This window comes from Falco cherrug, chromosome 4, assembly GCF_023634085.1.
Source record: "Falco cherrug isolate bFalChe1 chromosome 4, bFalChe1.pri, whole genome shotgun sequence".
NCBI classification, from domain to species: Eukaryota; Metazoa; Chordata; class Aves; order Falconiformes; family Falconidae; genus Falco; species Falco cherrug.
In genome coordinates, this window is record NC_073700.1 from 58205279 (window position 1) to 58222942 (window position 17664).

General features: G+C 39.5%; 1 protein-coding gene across 13 annotated transcripts in view; it reads right to left on the reverse strand.

Moving 5' to 3' along the window:
• Positions 1-17664, reverse strand: part of KMT2C (lysine methyltransferase 2C) — a 198644-nt gene that overhangs the window by 25093 nt on the left and 155887 nt on the right. For 11 of the 13 annotated variants that reach the window (XM_055708897.1, XM_055708893.1, XM_055708901.1 and 8 more), the window contains 13 exons: positions 16625-16729; positions 16220-16267; positions 14918-15055; positions 14715-14747; positions 14513-14632; positions 12257-12395; positions 11778-11992; positions 11588-11661; positions 8815-8997; positions 6278-8158; positions 4918-5243; positions 2254-4076; positions 890-1001 (listed from right to left, as the gene is read on the reverse strand). In XM_055708897.1, the coding sequence (XP_055564872.1) occupies positions 890-1001; positions 2254-4076; positions 4918-5243; positions 6278-8158; positions 8815-8997; positions 11588-11661; positions 11778-11992; positions 12257-12395; positions 14513-14632; positions 14715-14747; positions 14918-15055; positions 16220-16267; positions 16625-16729 (5197 nt within the window). The remainder of the gene's footprint in view (positions 1-889; positions 1002-2253; positions 4077-4917; positions 5244-6277; positions 8159-8814; positions 8998-11587; positions 11662-11777; positions 11993-12256; positions 12396-14512; positions 14633-14714; positions 14748-14917; positions 15056-16219; positions 16268-16624; positions 16730-17664) is intronic. The other 2 variants (XM_055708900.1, XM_055708898.1) reach the window with 2 other exon arrangements.

Here is a 17664-nt window from a genome sequence, read left to right on the forward strand (position 1 = left end):
AAACTTTTTTGATGTCAGAACATTAATTCTTATCTGATGCCACAACATTTTGCCCTTGGTTGAAACTATTGCATTCTACACTTTTTAGGGAGATGAAGTAAACATGATGTACTGTGCTAAAAAATGAAGATGCACATAAAAAATCCCTCTGTTTTTGTATTTTAATATATTATCATTTTTTTTTTAAAATTAAAAAATATTAATGGATTTAGATATCATGGTCGCCAGCAGTCAACTAGATGTTGGGTAAATGTGTGCCTCTGGTAAGCCACGTATTATCATATAGCACTGCAGTACATGTTAGGAAGGAGAAAACACACTGTTTTAAGGGCTACATAAAAAGGAAAGGTGCAGATCCTTTCTGCCCACAGACTTCCCACCTACAGTAAAGGCAGTCATGGTGAAGTCTGCACAGTTCATAGCTCCTTTTGTCCTCAGAAAGGACTTAAAGAAAGGATGAAACTTCCATTACTTGGGCTAAAACTTAATTATACTTAGCATTAAATGATATGCTGCAACATGAAGTTTAACTGTTACACAGCCATCGACAGTTTTCAAAACACAGTGCGTGGGAGATGTGTTATTACGTAATTAGGAAGTGGGAAAACAAGAAAAGCATCAACAATGAAACCAGGTTGACCATGCTTGACCAATGACATTACAAGTGGAGCACAAGTCTGATGTGTTCTAACACTTTTAATAGTTTCGACTGCCACAGCGGCTTTATTCTTAGGACATCATCTTGTATTAGCATGGACTATGAGCTACACAACAAAAAGATCTTTTTCCACTTCTACATTTTTTCATTTGCTGTGCACAGTTTCCCCTAGGTCTTATCATTTCCTTTTACATTTTGCAGCCCTAAAGATTGATACCAAGTGTTGCCTACCTGTTCATAACCATTGGTGGCATCCCCATGTTACTCTGCGCCATGACTTTATTGATCCCCTTAAGAGCTACCATTTTTGCTTTCATTATGGGATCAGTAATTGCATCAAAGTCTATAAAAGAAAAACAGCAGAAGTGAATTACATAGCTGAACATTACTCGTTATTAACTGGAACTGACTTGTTTAGAGCTAGTTCATGCATAGATCATCAGCAAAACAACGTAATTGCATTACTATTTCACATTACTTGTCTTCTCCACTTTGAAATTCATGGTTAATATGTAGTTTCATATACCCTCTAAGGAAAGTCACTCCAGTGGTAACTGTCCTTGTTTTCAGCCACAACATACAAAGAAAAGCAGGTCAGTCTGAGAAGGGCTCAAGACCCAAGTTGGTTTGTGACCCAACAGATGAACAAATTCTATTTACAGATTTAAGAATCAAGAAGAAGAGTTGTTTCTGTGAGTTCAGTTGGCAAAACTGACAGATCGCCACAAATGTACTAAGAAAATGGTTTAGTCGCCCTGTGATTATGAGTAGCACTACAGGCAGAAAGGCACACACCCCATGCAGCACCTGAAAAGACCATCAGCATGGTAAACTCTGCCTTTTTGCTGTCTCTCCTGTCAGGTGCCTCACACGGAGTAGGATAAATGGGGGTACAGAACAGCTGAGGCTGGAAAGGGCCTCTGGAAGTCATCTTAGCTACCTGGGGTGGCTACAGCATGTTCTAGCCACACTACAAATACAGAGCTGTGACTTAGGAGGTAGGTTAAATCTGTCTTTTGAACAAACAACCTTGACGACCAGTGTAGTTACAACTAACATATTTCTCAAAATTTTGTTATTTCATTAATAACAATTAAATGATAGTGATGGTCTTGCTCTAGATGTTCAAACCGCTACGTTAAACAGGAAATGACAATTTATCTTAAATGCTTTTAGTACGTGCAGAATTATTTGTGCTGTTTCTGGGTCTTGCTTCGATTTCGAGTTAGTAACACAGCTTTTGATGATCCCTTCCCTTGAGATACACAGAACATTGCAAAAATGTGCATTTACTCCATATCAGATATGAGAACCTAAAGTATAAGGAGAACATGCAACAGAGCTGATGTCAGGAAAAAAATCAGCAGTAATGCAGTTACCCTGATCCTGGTAATGTCAACAGAAGCCTTGTCATGGAGTTCAGAATTCCACCTACATGCTCCATTCCCATACTCCCATTGTACCTACTGGGCAGGTTGTTTTTTGTTATGCCACCTTCAAGCTCCACATATCTACCTGCTTCTTTCAGATTATTTAACTATTTATTGTTGTATTTTTGAAAACCTAACCAGAACATAGACAGATCACCCACATACCAATATTGGGGAAAAATGGCTCCGAACGCTGGCGAATCATGGCTTGCATCTGTCGCTGCTGCTGCTGCTCCTGTCTTTCCTGATCCAAAAGGTCCTGCAGAAGAAGTGGCTGTTCCTCTAGCAGAAGTGGTCTCTCTCGACTTTGCTGTTGAGCTAATGGTTGAGGGAGCATTATCTGTTGGGGACCAGATATGCCACTAGGACCAGGACGGTTTGTTACAGCCACAGTTTGATTAGATGTCTGTCCTGTCCCAAAGTTATGATTAGATGACTGACCCTGAATAAATCCTGGATTTGGTGACCCTTGAGAAAAATTATGGTTCATTCGTGGAACCATGGTCAAATTTGAATTTAAAGTGTTTTCCAAGATCTGTCCACCAGGTGTCATTAGTGTTTGTGGAATACCTGACGCATGGTTCATTTGTGGTGTTGGCAAAGATTGAGATGGAGATCCTAGAGTCCTTGCTTCAGCATTATCTGAGCCTTCATTAGACAGCAAACTTGAGAGGACTGGCGTGGACCCAGAAATACTGCAGGAACTTACTGCTCCTTGAACAGGCAGTGGAGCAGATCCCTGAGCATCTGGACTAGGCACAGTTGTTTCTTGACTAGGAACAGCAGTAGTTTTTTCAGGGAATTCTGGGTTAGCAGGCTGCGCAGGAGCCTTTTCTCCATCCTTTAACTCCACTTCAGCAGCCTGTTGAGTATTTGTAGATTCAGCATTTCCATCGCTTTTTTCATTTTCATTCTTCTTTTCCTCCTGAGTGTTTGGGGAAAGTACTTCTGTTTTAATTTCATTTTCTGTAGCAGATTTCTTCTGTGGAGAGTGAGTCTCAGAAGGGGAAACAGTTCTATCACCTTGTTCTTTCTGTTCTGGTTCTTCTGTCTTGCCCTGGATATCTAGTTTGTCATCAATAGGGACACTGAGATCTAGTTCTTCATTAAACATTCCCTTCTTATCCCCCACATCCAGGTCTGGGTCTGTGTATGCAATTATATCAAACTCCCCAGATCTTAGAAGATCATCAAGGTGAGGATCATTGGTTTCCAAATTATCTAAAGTGTCCAGCTCGTCTCCTTTCCCATCCTCTGTGTCTAAATTCAAATTTTCCAGATCTTCATCATCTAAATCCTTTACTTCAACCCCATCAAGGTCTTTCACATCCAAGTCTTTTACAGCAGGATCATCAGGATCAAGCTTTTCTTCTAGACCATCACTCGGCTGGTTGGGAATCTGTAAATTTGCAGATTCGTCACTTGGTGCAGATGTAGACAAAGATGGTCCTGGGAATGCATCAGTAACTGGTGGATGACTTAGAGAACGTATGACAAGTGCAGGTGGGTTGTCAGGATTGATTTGATCCTGCTGGGACTGTGACATATGCTCCAAACTTGTAGACATCTGCAGCTGGTTAGGCATACCTTGAGAATTATGTCTCAGTGGTTCTGCCTGTCTTGGGCCTGGAAATTCCTGCCTGGGGATAAACCCTGCGTGTCGCTGATGTGCTGCTGCTGCGTCCATAACATTTGCAGCAGAAGGATTAAAAGGCAGCCTTGGTCTCCCATCAGGAGCTCTGTGGCGTAACTCGATAAACGCCTGACCCAATATATTGTGCTGCTGAACTGGAATTCCCTGAGGAGGAAAATGCTGAGGGATCCCAGACCCGTTATTTATTTGCGGACTGTTCACTGGCCGAGGCATATCAACAGACAGAGATCTTCTCAGCTGTGGTGGAACTCCAGGGCGTTGCATTGGCTGCTGAGGACCAAGGAAACGTTCTTGACCTGATGGTGGACCATGGCCACCTCCTGGAAATCCATATCTAAAACAAAGTATGCAAGACTAAATAATCTTTTTTCTCAGAACTGCCTAGCCTGGCATATTTGACTAAATAACTATTCACCAAAATGTTTTACAAGATGCATTCATTAAAATACTTAAATAAATATCTTGACTAATTATGCTTACATTTAAATGAGCTTTATGACTACAATAAAATAATTGCTTTAATTATGCTTAATAAACAAGCTGTTTTAAATTCCAATAATAATAATGGATAGAAAACTGACAGAACTATCTTAGTAAATACACTATGTATTAATGCAACTCAGCACAAAAAATGTGTGGATTTAGAAATTACCACAATAAATCCAAAATACCGAGAACAGTAATTCCTGAGATGACAATGTATGCCAATACTCGCATTCACTTTACATCATAGCATTCTCTATAAAAATGGCACAGACAGAAGTTGACATTTGATTACATATTCATTATAAATGCAAACAAGTATAGTACATTTATTCGTTATTAAGACATCAAAGCTAAAGTCAGTCACTTTTTTTAAAAAAAAAGAAAAAGAAAAAGAAATGCCCTGGAACCACGGGCAACAAGATCTTTCAGGTCACAGTTTTCACAGGTATTGCTGTTTCCCCATTTTTATTTCTGATTAACTCCCAATAAAAGACAGTATAAAACAGCGTTCATGTAAAACACACATTCTAACGCTACTTACAGGAAAACTCACCGTACATACTGACTTACCAGCTACTGTAGACAACACATGATTTTTATCAAAAAACCCACAACCCTTTATCTAACAATTTATGTAAATGTAGAATTACCCCCATAATACCCCGGGTTTAAGAGATCAAAGAGCTTACCTAAGCCCATGAGGTCTCATCCCCATGGCATTCATATCGCCTGGGAACTGGGGTCTATTGAACTGCCCATCAGCAGGAAACGGTCCACGTTGGTCTTTTGGGTATACAGTGAACCTTGGCCCACCTGGAGGGACAACAGATGACCTAATATTCCCAGGATAAGGAGGAGGAGGGCGGTTAAAAATTTGGTTTAAGTTGTCTTGCTGCCAGTGCTGAAGAGGAGTTGCATGGGTAGGAGCTGCTGCATCCTGCAAGGCTTTTTCCTGACGAACCGCATTCTTCTTCTGCTGCTGTTGCTGTAGAATAATTTCACGTAATTTCTGGCGCTGTTAAAAAAAAAAAACCACAAAAAAAATATTGCGCTTGACAGTGCAATTGACAGATTTTTGAAGCGTTACAGTCTGCTACGTTAAGCCTTTTGGAGGACGAAAATTCTTCAATCGCTAAAGAAAAATATCGTAACGTAATCAACTCAGAAATTAGAAGAGGGATCAAATACTGCAAGATGCTGGTAACGCAACTTGAACTCCAGACCTCTTCTTAAAGTGTATAGTTTGAACCCATTTTACCAATTAACATAAGCAAATCTCTTCCTTTTTCTATTCCAGTAATACAGGCCCTTTTACCGCATGAAAAAACTGCATTCTGAGGGAGAAAGGTGACTACAGGTCACCTGAAGTCACCGGCAGAAAATTCAGCAGGAGGTTTACATCAAAGCTACAGAATTTACTCTGAAACTGTACGATAAATACTACCAATTGTTCCCATTACTTCTTCCAAACAAAAGACCGAGCAGCTTTCCACAAGCTGAATGTAATTTTATTTCTCAGCAAGAGCTGTTTGCCAAACATCGACAAAAACCTGGAGTGAACGTGCCTCCAGAGCAGTGCCCAACGGTAGGATTCACCTCAGTATGGCAGCCAACTGGATGGTTCCATGTCTAGTCTGAGATCTTTGCCTATACTCCCTTTTCCAGTCAATTAACAAGTCACTGACAATCAGTTCTACATCTCATCTATTATAGGACAGAATTAATTGTCCTTTCAAGGTGTTCCCCCCCACCACACACACTGTAGATAAAAAAGCTATTACAGACCAATCATCTACGTCTCCAGTGGCTTCAAAGACAGCTTTTGCTTCCTTTCTGGATCTTGTTCAAACTCCTTAAAATTACTCATGTTCTATATTCTATATACTGTAGTATGTTAATTGGTCCTCCTGGATAGCACTAAGTGAATGAAGGTAATACTACATTATATAGCTATGTTTAATAGCAAGAAACTTCAAGTATTAACAAGAATGAGGGACATTCTTCTATTTATAAAATTTTAAAACCTTCAGTATTAAACATTTTTCTCACCTGTCTTAACTTCTCAGTATCTGCTTGAGACATATTCATGGTATTCTGCGTATCTGTAACCCCTGTAGTGGGTGCCGGGCCAGGAACTTGCGAAACTTTGGGAAATTGTTGTCCTTGAGAACTCATTGGAGAATTTCCAGATGCATTGAAGGTGCCCTCAGATCCAGGCCGTGGCTGTTCAGCAGCATCATGGGCCAGCTGACCGGTTCCAAAAGATTCTGGCTGAGGTCTTGGAGTCATTGGCGGTTGATCATACGGGTCACGTGCTGGAGCAGTGGGACCATGGCTAAAGGAATCAGTTATTGCAGGTCCTGCAGGTCTGGGAGTTTGAGAACATGGATCTGATGGCCTGACAAAAGTGCCCTGCAACCTGTTCTGCGGCGTCTGCAGGAAAGGATCCCTGTTTGGTATTAGTCCTGGCCTTGACATTGCAGGTCTGTTAAAACTCTCTGGAATCCCTGGCCTCGGAGTTGCTGGTTGCTGAGAATAAGGATCATTGAGAAGTGGCCTCGGTGTTCCAGGAGGTTGGGTGTAGGGATCAGAGTGTCTCTGATTTGCTGGGGACTGGGCAAATAAATCTGCTGGCTGAGCAGGTCTTGGTGTTGGTGGTTGCTGCATATATGGATCAACTGTGGTGGGACGAGGAGTTCCTGGAGGTTGGGCATAAGGATCAGCAACTGGCCGAGGAGTACCTGGAGGCTGGGAGTAAGGATCCTGAGAAGCTGCCCTTGAAATGGCTCCAGATTGAGCGAAAGAATCACTCTGCTGCCGCACTATCCGGGGTGGATGGGCAAAAGTCTCCTTTATTGCAGGATGGGGAGTAAGGGGAGGCTGGCTGTACGGATCATTAGGCTGATTGTGGGAAAAGTTATCCACCGGCCTTGGTGTCAAAGCGGGCCTTTCGTATGGATCAACAGCAACGCGCCTTGGTGTACCTGGCATTGATGCGTAAGGATCTTGTGGGGACTGAGGTGGGCGCATGGGCGTTTTAAAAGGTCCAGGGCTACCATCAACAGGAGTAGGAGTAGGAGTCAACGGTGGCCGTGCATATGCATCAGCAGAAGTTACTCTCTGTCTCTGAAACGCATCAGTTCTAGGAGCCGGCTTAGTAAACGGATCGCTGCTTCCAGCTGTTAAAGGAACCTTCCCTGACTGTTCCATAACTATGGGCGACCTTGGGACCCCCAGCGGTTTGGAGAACTGCTCTGATGCCATGACAGGCCTGGGTGTGTCTGGTGGCTTTGCATAGGGATCACTGCTACCTGGAGATGAAGAACATGAATCCCTGACCGGCGAAGGCCTGCTTCCTGACGGTTCAGTTACCTGAATGGGCCTAGAAATGGACGACTGTGGTGCACAGGTATCTAAGGGTGCGATGGTATTTCTTCTAACAAAATTTTGGTTAAGGGGTGCTGGTCTAGGTGTTCCCACCATTTTAGCATATGGATCCATGGGAGAAGGAGGTCGCGTGTTTGTGGAACCTGGAGAAAACATCTGTTGTGATGATGTCTGAGGAGTCTGAGACTGAGACAGTGAATCATGTACCGGGATTCGGGTTGGAGTCGGGGGTGGGGCTTGTGGTTTTAGGAACACATCATCTGAGGATGCTGATGTAGGCGTAGCAGGTAGCGGCTGCTTTGTAAATAGATCCTTATGGAATGTCTGTTGTGCAGGAGACATACTTCCATTGCCAGTCTGTGGCGTTAAGGGGCTCTGGATCCCACTGCTAGGTGTGTCTGAGCCAGACTGGTTCAGAAGCTGTTGTGAACCAAACTGCTGCTGCTGCTGCTGCTGCTGCTGTTGCTGCTGCTCATTTTTCACTTGTTCAAGCTTCTGCGTGGCTTCTATTTTGGCTTGCTGCTTACTTTTTTGCCGCATTTGCTGTTTTAAAATTACGAGGAAAAAAGGTCACACTTGTAAGTCCAGGGTATACAAAATCTTTCTAATGACCGAATCTGTAACTAAAACTTTAGGACACGTCACAGATCAATTATAAATAATTGTAAATTGCAAAGTTTAAATGCAATGGAAGCAGAGTGTTTAGCTATTTGCAAAGTTCAGTTACCTTGACATACACCTTGATTGCCTGGGAAAAAGCATTCCCCAGGTTGCCTAAAGAGCAACACTGCTTTCCAAACTGATACTCTGAAGACAGAAAGTTACTGACAGATGCAGCACTGACGTGAGGCAAACAGGGCCTGAGAGACAGCCAGCCCCATCTGAAGCAGTAGCCTGTAGGACAAGATTACTGCAGTACAGGATATATAAAACCAAACTACTGCACTAGCCAGCCATACAGAGAAAGAATAATCTATTTCCATAATAGGTAGGATTTAAGAGTCAAAGTTTTAAACCAAAGTTTTCTAACATTTACTAAACAGCTTCTCTTCTGACAGCATCTGTTTTCTTCCTATGCAGAATGGCTGACTTTAAACTCTTCTATAAAGAAATATTAAAATTGATTTTATTACAACAGATTCCAACGACGCAGTAAAAAGCTGGAAGAAAAATAGCAAAACACGCTTAATGCAACACACCTGTCTGAATTTCCATTCCTGCTCATGTTCTGATTCCCTCTGTTTTAATGGATCTTTAAAGAGGTCAGAGTCGATGCGTGAGCCAGGATCAATACTATCCTGTTGCTGCTGTCTTTTCATGGAGTCATTTGACATCTGTACTTTATTGATGCGCAAAGCAGCTCTATTATCTCTGGCTTTTTGCTGAGAAAATATATATTAAAAAAAAGTAGTTAGCCTTATTTTCTTCTGCTAAGTGTGAACAGTGCATCTGTTATTCCTACAAAAATCTATCACCAAATTACCTGTAAAGCCTGTTTTAATCACATGCATTAAAAGACCTGTGGATGTGGCACTTAGGGACACGGTTTAGTGGTGGCCTTGCTAGTGCTACATTAACAGCTGGGGCTTGATCTTAAAGGTTTTTTCCAACCTAAACGATTCTATGATTCTATGATCCTATGTTCCTACGCAGATAAAATTCTGCACTTTAAAAGGAATTCCAAACTGAAAATACTTCATCTCTATAGAAATTCTGCATTTAACACACATGGAAAGAACAATGGAGTTATTAGCCGCAGAGGTTTTCTATACATTAGGAATGTCTGTTCAGGTACTGTGCTGTGCCAAGAAAGCATGAATCCTACCAGTTTACCTTTCAAAACACATATTGGTGTGGTCTGCAATCTGAAGACTTGAGCACAGCAGATGATGTTTGGATCAATAAAGGCCACTAATGTGAAGACTTTCAATGACAAGAAAAATACAGTCAACCCCATTAAATAGCCTCTATAGATCTCAGTCTGTGTTAAGTTAGCAGTATAAACATAGGATATGGGCTTATAGATCAGGGAAAATTGGATGGAAGAACAGCAAATTCCTCTTCAATGAGGCATTTTACAGCCATACTGACACTTTAAAGCATCTAACAGAAGTTTGAAAGGGTCTGTTTTACCACCAATCTAGGATATGATTTCTTTTCTGAATCATACCCTCACATCATCTTTTTCACCACTTTATTTGCAGTTGTCAAGTAGGGGTGGCCTAGCAGAAAAGGCTCTAATCCTTCCCCTCCAACAATGAAACAGTAACATGGATGAGAGCACCAGGGTCACAGCAGCAGAAAAATTAGTGTCATTTCCCCTATAAGTGATGGGATTTGCGCATACTAAGGAAAGTGAGAAGTCTACAGTAAAACCTCCAAACACTCTTCTGAATTTCATTTCTAAGGTAGCCTTTACTCATTCCCACAGAGTGTAAGTCCCTCAGGAGAGGTACCACAGAAGCTCCTCACATGCACAATGCCAGGAACAGTAGCAACAGCTGAATGGCAAGAGTATATGGACTGTAACTTCTGGAGGAGGTAACTGCTTCTTGCTACATAAATACTCATGTGTGTGTGTGTGAACCTGCATGCACCCTCCTTCTGAACATGAAGGAAATAATTTTGCAGCTCCTTTTTAGATAGCCATCACAAGAATTGGACTGCATTTGTTAAGAACAATGAAAAAAAAAATTGGTAACAGAAATAATTGTAAAGTGATAACTGCCTGGATAAAAATTCACCCATCCAAGTGGACAGTATCTTATAAATACTACACAGATGGTATCACCAGGATTAAATATAGCATGGACAAGATGACATAGAGGTACAAAGATGCTGAAGTTACAGGCTTGAATAAAAAGCAGAGTAACGATGCCTCAGTGATACAAAGAAAACAATAAAGAATTTTTCTTTTAAGTGGAAAGTGGTTCAGAAAGATCAAGAGCTCCACTTCACACATTAAGTTTGAGGTAATGATTTATCCTCTAAAAGCTGTCAGAGAGATAAGGGGATTTTTTAATTTGGACAGCAGGAAATGATGTTGGTACTGTTAAGCTTTGAGTCATCAACATACATGGGAATCAAATCTGCTTACTAATGAGACTACATTAAAAAAATGCAGGTGGGGCAAAGCTAAGAGGTTATGAAAACATAACCCTGCAAAATCCACAGAAACCTATGAAGTGAGAATGATTATCCAGTTGCTGTTGTGAAGAAACAAAGGTAAGATGAGAATGAGGAGAGAATGGAAACGTGACAGGAAATTAAAAGAAAAGTATATTTGTTAACAATGGCAGGGAAGGTCAATAAGAATGAGTAATATAGGTTCTCAAACTGTGAAGAAGGTGAACACTTTTGGAGAGAAAATATGAGTCCTTCATGCTCCCTACAATGCAGATGATGTCAAAAGAGTTTCCACCACAGAGCAATACAAGAGAGTAAGTAGTGAAGGGGAACAGTAAGGCAAGAACAATGGAACAGAAGAAAATGAGGGAAGTAGGGATGTGAGCACATAACCTCTGGAATGTAACAAGTAAGACTTCAGCAACTCTAATGGGGCAAAAAAAGGAGAGGCTAGTGAGAGGGGACGATGAAAGAGAGGAAAGTCGTATCATGATTTGTTACTATCCTTCTGAAGAAACCGGTGAGATCTTGTGCAGAAGGACACAGAGCAAATAAAACTTGAGGCATCAATCAAATGTAGCAAAGAGATGGTGGGAACCAGAAATGCTCTCATGTCAGCTAATGTCTTTACATTGCACAATACTAACGCAGTTTATTCCGAAACTGAAAAACAAAGAATACAGGTAGAAGTATTCAGAGTTATAAGTTAAATTACAAAGGCATTTTTCAAGTGAACTTTCACTAATCCTACAACTTTATTTATTTAAAAAAAAACCAAATGAAACCTCATGAATGAAATATATGTTTGCTGCAAGTATGCAAACGCGGGTGGGTAATTGTTCTTACCACATATGGAGCCCTCTCCTGTGAGCTTGCCTTCCTCCACAGTTTAGCAATCTGTTTCACTCTTGTAGCCCAGTCTGCAGTCAAAAAATGTGTTAATACACAAGGCTTTGATAAGTCTATTTTACATTCTTTCAAATCAAGATGCATAAATCGTTACAATATATTTAATGTTATTCAGTAAACCACTTACCTGGGAATTCTTCCTTCAGGTTAGGGAAGTTGATATTTGTATAGAGCACAGGTGCTACTGTTGCCATTTCACCCAATGCTTCTTCTTTTTCCCACTTAAGAGTGCTCCTTTGAGCATTGGACATTGTATCACCTTCACCTTCCAAAGGCGGAGCAGATGGTACCCATGAGCTGTTCGGCTCACTTACCATTGGATTGAATGCTGGATTCTTATCCCTGACAAATCAGAACAGGGTTTTGGTATTTAGATAGGTTGCTCTCAGTACAAAAAGAAAAAAAAAAAACAATTAGCAAAGTACTTATTCTGTTTGCTTTTTCAGTAGTGAACAGGCTGCAAGAATACAGACATTTTTGCAGTGGCTGTCAAGAGCTAAGTAGCTAAATACTAATAATATCACAGTATTAATTCCAACAACACCCCCCAAGTGATAAATGCTATTTATCACAATGGGTATTTTTTTATTTCCCATCTGGACTTACCTGGCATCCGTATATGGTTGCTGTGTAATGGGAGAGAAGGTGCCCAGTCCACCTCCAGCAGTCAGAGCTGTATGAGGGAGATGAGGGTTAGGGCCAATCAGACCATTCATAAGGGGCACTCTTGGAAACGCATTTTCTCCTGGAAAGAAGTTTAAAATACTGTTTTAAAGGGTGACTGCTTTTAAGGAAGAAGCTGAAGTTTTCAGTGAAGAAATGATGTCTCATCTAACAAAAAACTAACTGCTTTAAAATGTTATAGTACTGACCTTCCATTTTTGGAAGAGATTTAAAATCAGTTTACATTGCTTCCCTACAGACTTAAGGGGTTTTTTTCCCTACTGCATCACATCTCTGTACAGATTATTTTTTTCTTGTCTGAAAAATCTTTTTTTTTTAAATGGATTTCCAAAAGTTTTGCATTAGCCCATGCTATGGTACCACATTTATACTGAGGTATGTTCTTAGAGGTCAACGGTCTGTTGTGTTTGTTATACTCAGATCCAAGCAGCAAGCATGGAGAAGGCTGTTTTCAGTCCTTGCAGAATTATCATTAGCCACCTGAATTAAATACCTCCTCTTCTGAGACTCCTGAGCAGTGTACCAAAGTAAGCCTCATTATCCGCTAACACTCTAATTTGTAACCAATGAAACAGATAAATCTAGTCAAATGAGCATCAGCATTTTCTAATTAAATGTCCAGCCTAGCAGTACAAAGGCAGAAAATTTTATTTATTTGATTACAATATTACAAATGTGGCACAGGCAGATTCATTCCAGCAGATGGTATTTGCAGATGTTCCTACACAGAACTAACGCTGGCCTTTGAATCCCTGTCACTTAAGTGCGATTATAACTGTTGTCCCAGTATCTTCTTACAAGCACAGAAGTAGCTCAGGAATTAGATGCATCTGTAGGATGACACTGCATCACTCTCGTGCTTTAGGAGACTGTTTTCTGATCTATAAGTTTACATATGCTACACAGCAAATATAGTTTGGATGAAAGTAACTCAAAATTTAAGAGAAAGTGCTTTATTATGGCTGCTAAATAGACAGTATACAGTAACTGTGAAGACCTGGCAAACAAACAAGATGGAGAATCAGGCCCCTGGTTTGCACTGTAGGATCACATGTCTTTATGAGAAGACAGCATTAATTTTGTTTGAAACTGCTGAAACTTGATGCACGCTTCCCCATTACTGAAGCATTTATCTCACAGAAACATACGGATCATTACACCGTAACTGAACCAAATTATAAATCTAAAACTTTGTAATTGTGGCAGTTCCACAGGGAGAAGTTCAAGAATCTCACAGAACTCAAATGCTGAAGTTATTTCCAAGTACTCAAGTAACTGGGAAACAGGCAGTGATATCTGTATTATCTTTTGTTTCAAATCACCTCATTATTTGCTTTAAAATCTCTCCTTTCTAAGATTTTTTGAAGTTTTTCCTTTTTATGGAAATTCATCCAACTAGGAAAATAATAATTTTTCTTCTTATGATTAATTCACTGGTGAAATCCATTTACATATTACTTTTTGTAGTACCAATATAACAGAACGGGCACTCTCTACATGAGTTCAGGGAAAATCCACTAGAGATCATGTCTGATGAGAAAAGAATGCATTTAATTATGCTCACACATACTGCTAAAAAAGAACAAATAATGCTATACTGGTAACAACAACAAAATCAATCTGCCCCTTGCTTTCAATGTAAGAGCAAGAATATGCCGTATCAACTCATGATAATTTTAGAATTTATTTTCTTCATTACTACTAAACTCCCAGATACCTTTCAAAATTACTTAGCCTTCTCTCTGTTATTTGGGTAGGACTAGTTAATATGTTAAACTGAATCCTTAAAGGAAATTAACACTCAGTAAATCGCTGTCATACAGACTCCTTCCTTACCCTTGAGGAGGTACTCAAAAGTAATTAGAGTGAAGTCTGAAGACAACACACGTTTTACAACAGACAAATTTCAAAACTACGAAAGCGTCGGCTAAAATAAAAGCTCCAATATGTCAGAAAAATCTAAAATAAATGTCCTTTTCTATTAGCGATGTTTACGTGTATGTTACTCACATACACCCTTCAGAACAGTTTTAGAATAATATTTCATAAACTAACATAGCAGATTCCACAATTTAACAATAGCAGAAAGTAAGGCATGTCCTACTTTCACACCAGTATTTAAAAGATGCACAACTCTCTTGACCAGGCTGCTGTTTTAGAAGTGACGAAGGAACATACCTTGACTGTGCAAAGACATAAGTTGTGGTGGAGGTGGAGGCTGCGGCAAAGGAGCTGGCTGCGTGGTTGCTGGACTTAACACAGCTGTGAACAGATCTTCAACATCCTTTCCTCCTAGCTCTGCAAAAACACCATGCATGAGTTTGCCATCATTGTTTACGAACTAAATTTTATAAAAGACAACAAAGATTAGAACATGTACCTGGGATTTTGTACAGTTTGCCAAGAATAGCACCTGGACAAAGTAAAGACAGCACAGAATGAATAATCATCAAAAAATGCAATAAAATCAATTCTGCAAGCAAGACCAAATAGGTATGTTACAGCACATAGGTAAGCAATTTGAGAAAAAAAATAAAAGATTTCTACTTAAGTCTTCTAGAAGACCAAGGACAAAAAAATTACCATCTGTGACCATTTTGTCTAGTTCTGGACTGAGGATTCCATCCAACTGTTCTTCACTCAATGGCCGTGAACTCTGGCTGACATTCGGCTGAGGCAGAGAAGAAGGATCATCAGAGATGGGACCAATATCCAATCCAGCTGAAGGAAGAAAGAATAATAAGTTAGACATAAATAGTAACATTTATTGGTTTAGAATAAAGAGCATTAAACTTTTTTTTTTCCCTAGAACTGAGCTATCAATTAAACCAAGACTTTCTAAGATGCGAAAGGCAAAATAAGACATTCATTAGATAAGCCAATAAAATTGCCCACTATTTACCTCCAGTTTACTGTACAGTTTGAGGAATGTTAATTGAGTAGAATGCAACTGGAAGAGTGGGAAATAAGACTACTGAGTGTAGGTACAGCATGTTTTTAAGTGTATATTTTTCATTATATAATTCCACTGTAACTATTTTTCACATTTTAAAAACAATCACGCTAGCAGTCAATATGGTTAATCCTCATGCACCTTAAGGTTCACCCCAGACATTCTTGTAATATTACATTAAAAATCTACTGAAGTGCTGCTGAAGTGTAGTCAGTATCAAACAAGTTGTAGCAGTTTCTGTTTCAAAAACAACTACTGAATATTCTGGGTTACATCAGACAAAGTGATTTGCTGGTACTGAGAAAACATAACTTACTATATAAATTTTCTAACATCCTTTACAAGTCAACAAATCTCTCAAGTGAGAAAGATCTTTGAAAGAACAAACTACACACTTCAGTATCTAAAATACAATTCTGAATTAGAAGCCAAATAAAAACAAACGTAAAATAATGAAACATGCTGTTCTACTTATTGTCAACCTATGTTTTACATCAGGTGATGAATCATCATCCAGTGGAAACAAAAAAATTGATGCTGACTGCTTTATTCATGCTTAATATATTCACATTGTTTAAATGCTTTTAATTTACAAAAGATACCACTATGATAAACACTACACACTATTACTAGAAGTAATACTACCATTAACAGTGGCAGCAAGAAAATGTCTGATTTTGTATCATGAAACACAAAACTCAGGAAGGTTTTTAAAAGCTGTAAGCAAAACTTTACGCAGTACTCTCAAATGCGGAGTGCAGAATTTATAGGTCGTGTTAGACTCAAACACCACAGAAAGAGTGGAAAATGAAAGCATGAATTAGTGACACAGTAAAGGATTACTAGTTTCTACACATGCAGTTCTTTCAGCTAAAACCACTAGGAAAGATGACTACTTCTAACCATGGATCATCCATTGTTTAGTTTCTTACCAAATGGGGAGGGTGAGTTCTCAACCTGGAAAGTGCATAAATCAAGACCTACAGGACCCAAACCAGATAAAATGGATGATTATAACACGAAAACAAAAAAAAAAAAGTAAAGAAAAAGCTGCATGCTGAAAAAAGCTACGCAGGTATGATAGACAACGGCAGCTACATTTTATTCTCTCTTAAGCAGCAAAGCAAAGAGCCAAGTAAAACAAAAATGTTGAGAAGGTTGGGGATTTATTTTTTTTGGTAGAAGGCAACAAAATCATCTCAAAGCAAGGTATTCTTAAAATATGAAAACTGTATCTGAAACCACCTCGAGTATAACCTATAGATACAATACAACACACACATATATAATAGAGAAAAAGAAAACAAATATCAGCGAGACCTTATAAACATACATACCCGAATGATCTCCAGACTTTACCAAATCATCCGAAAGTATTCCGAGAATATCATCATCAGTATTTAAGACCTCAGAAAGATCGGCTAAAGGATCATCGGTGCTACCTGCATAAGATGCAATAAATAAAATCAACCAGTTGTGGCTTTTATACATGACTCTGGTGATGCACTATATTGTTTGAGCTATAAACTCAAACAAAAATTTACCAGGCTATAAGGGCCTTCTATAGTGTGTTACGTACTGCAGGTCACTGGAGGGTGACAGACTGGGCTGACCAGCAGCCCCTCCCAGCCAGTACTGTAGCCATCTTCATATGCTTTCATTGTTTAGTATTTTCTCCATTTAAAGTAAAAGTGATAATGTAATCAGTCATGGGGAAGAAAGACTGGATGATTTCAGAGGCGAACCACCCCACCCCACCCCTGACCTAGTGAGAATTTGCAACTTCTAAGACACAAAGGCCTACGAATGTAAAAGTCAATGAATAGGTTTTATAAAGGACACAGCTCACAACAAATCAACACAGACTATTAAAAAAAAAAAAAAAGGTAAGGAAGTGATCAGTTACTTCTCTGCCCACCACTGCCTTTCTTACAACCAGTTACTACACCCTAATAGGGATATGAAATGTAAGAGTAAGAGGCAGTAATAAGTAAATGAAAAACCAAGATGCTATTTTTAAGATCAGAGGAAACCCTGAAGTGAGAACAGTCAGAGGTGGAAATGTCATGTTTGGTTGTTGTCTAAGAAAAACTGGCCTGGTCCTAGCAATAAATTATTTATTGTTAAATAACAAATTCTGGATATGATTATCTTCTTGACATCCAATTAATTAGAGAGAAATGGCTCCAAACGGCCCATCTGGTTTTATTAACTAGTTTGTAGGACTATTTCAGATGTACAACACTTGAAGATAATTGTTTGACAAACAGAAGTTGAGAAAAATATTTTTCAGAAAACCTGCAGACTATCGTGACTATACAAGCAATCACTGTCAGACCAATGAAACGTGACGAGATGGTAAATATGCATACAATTA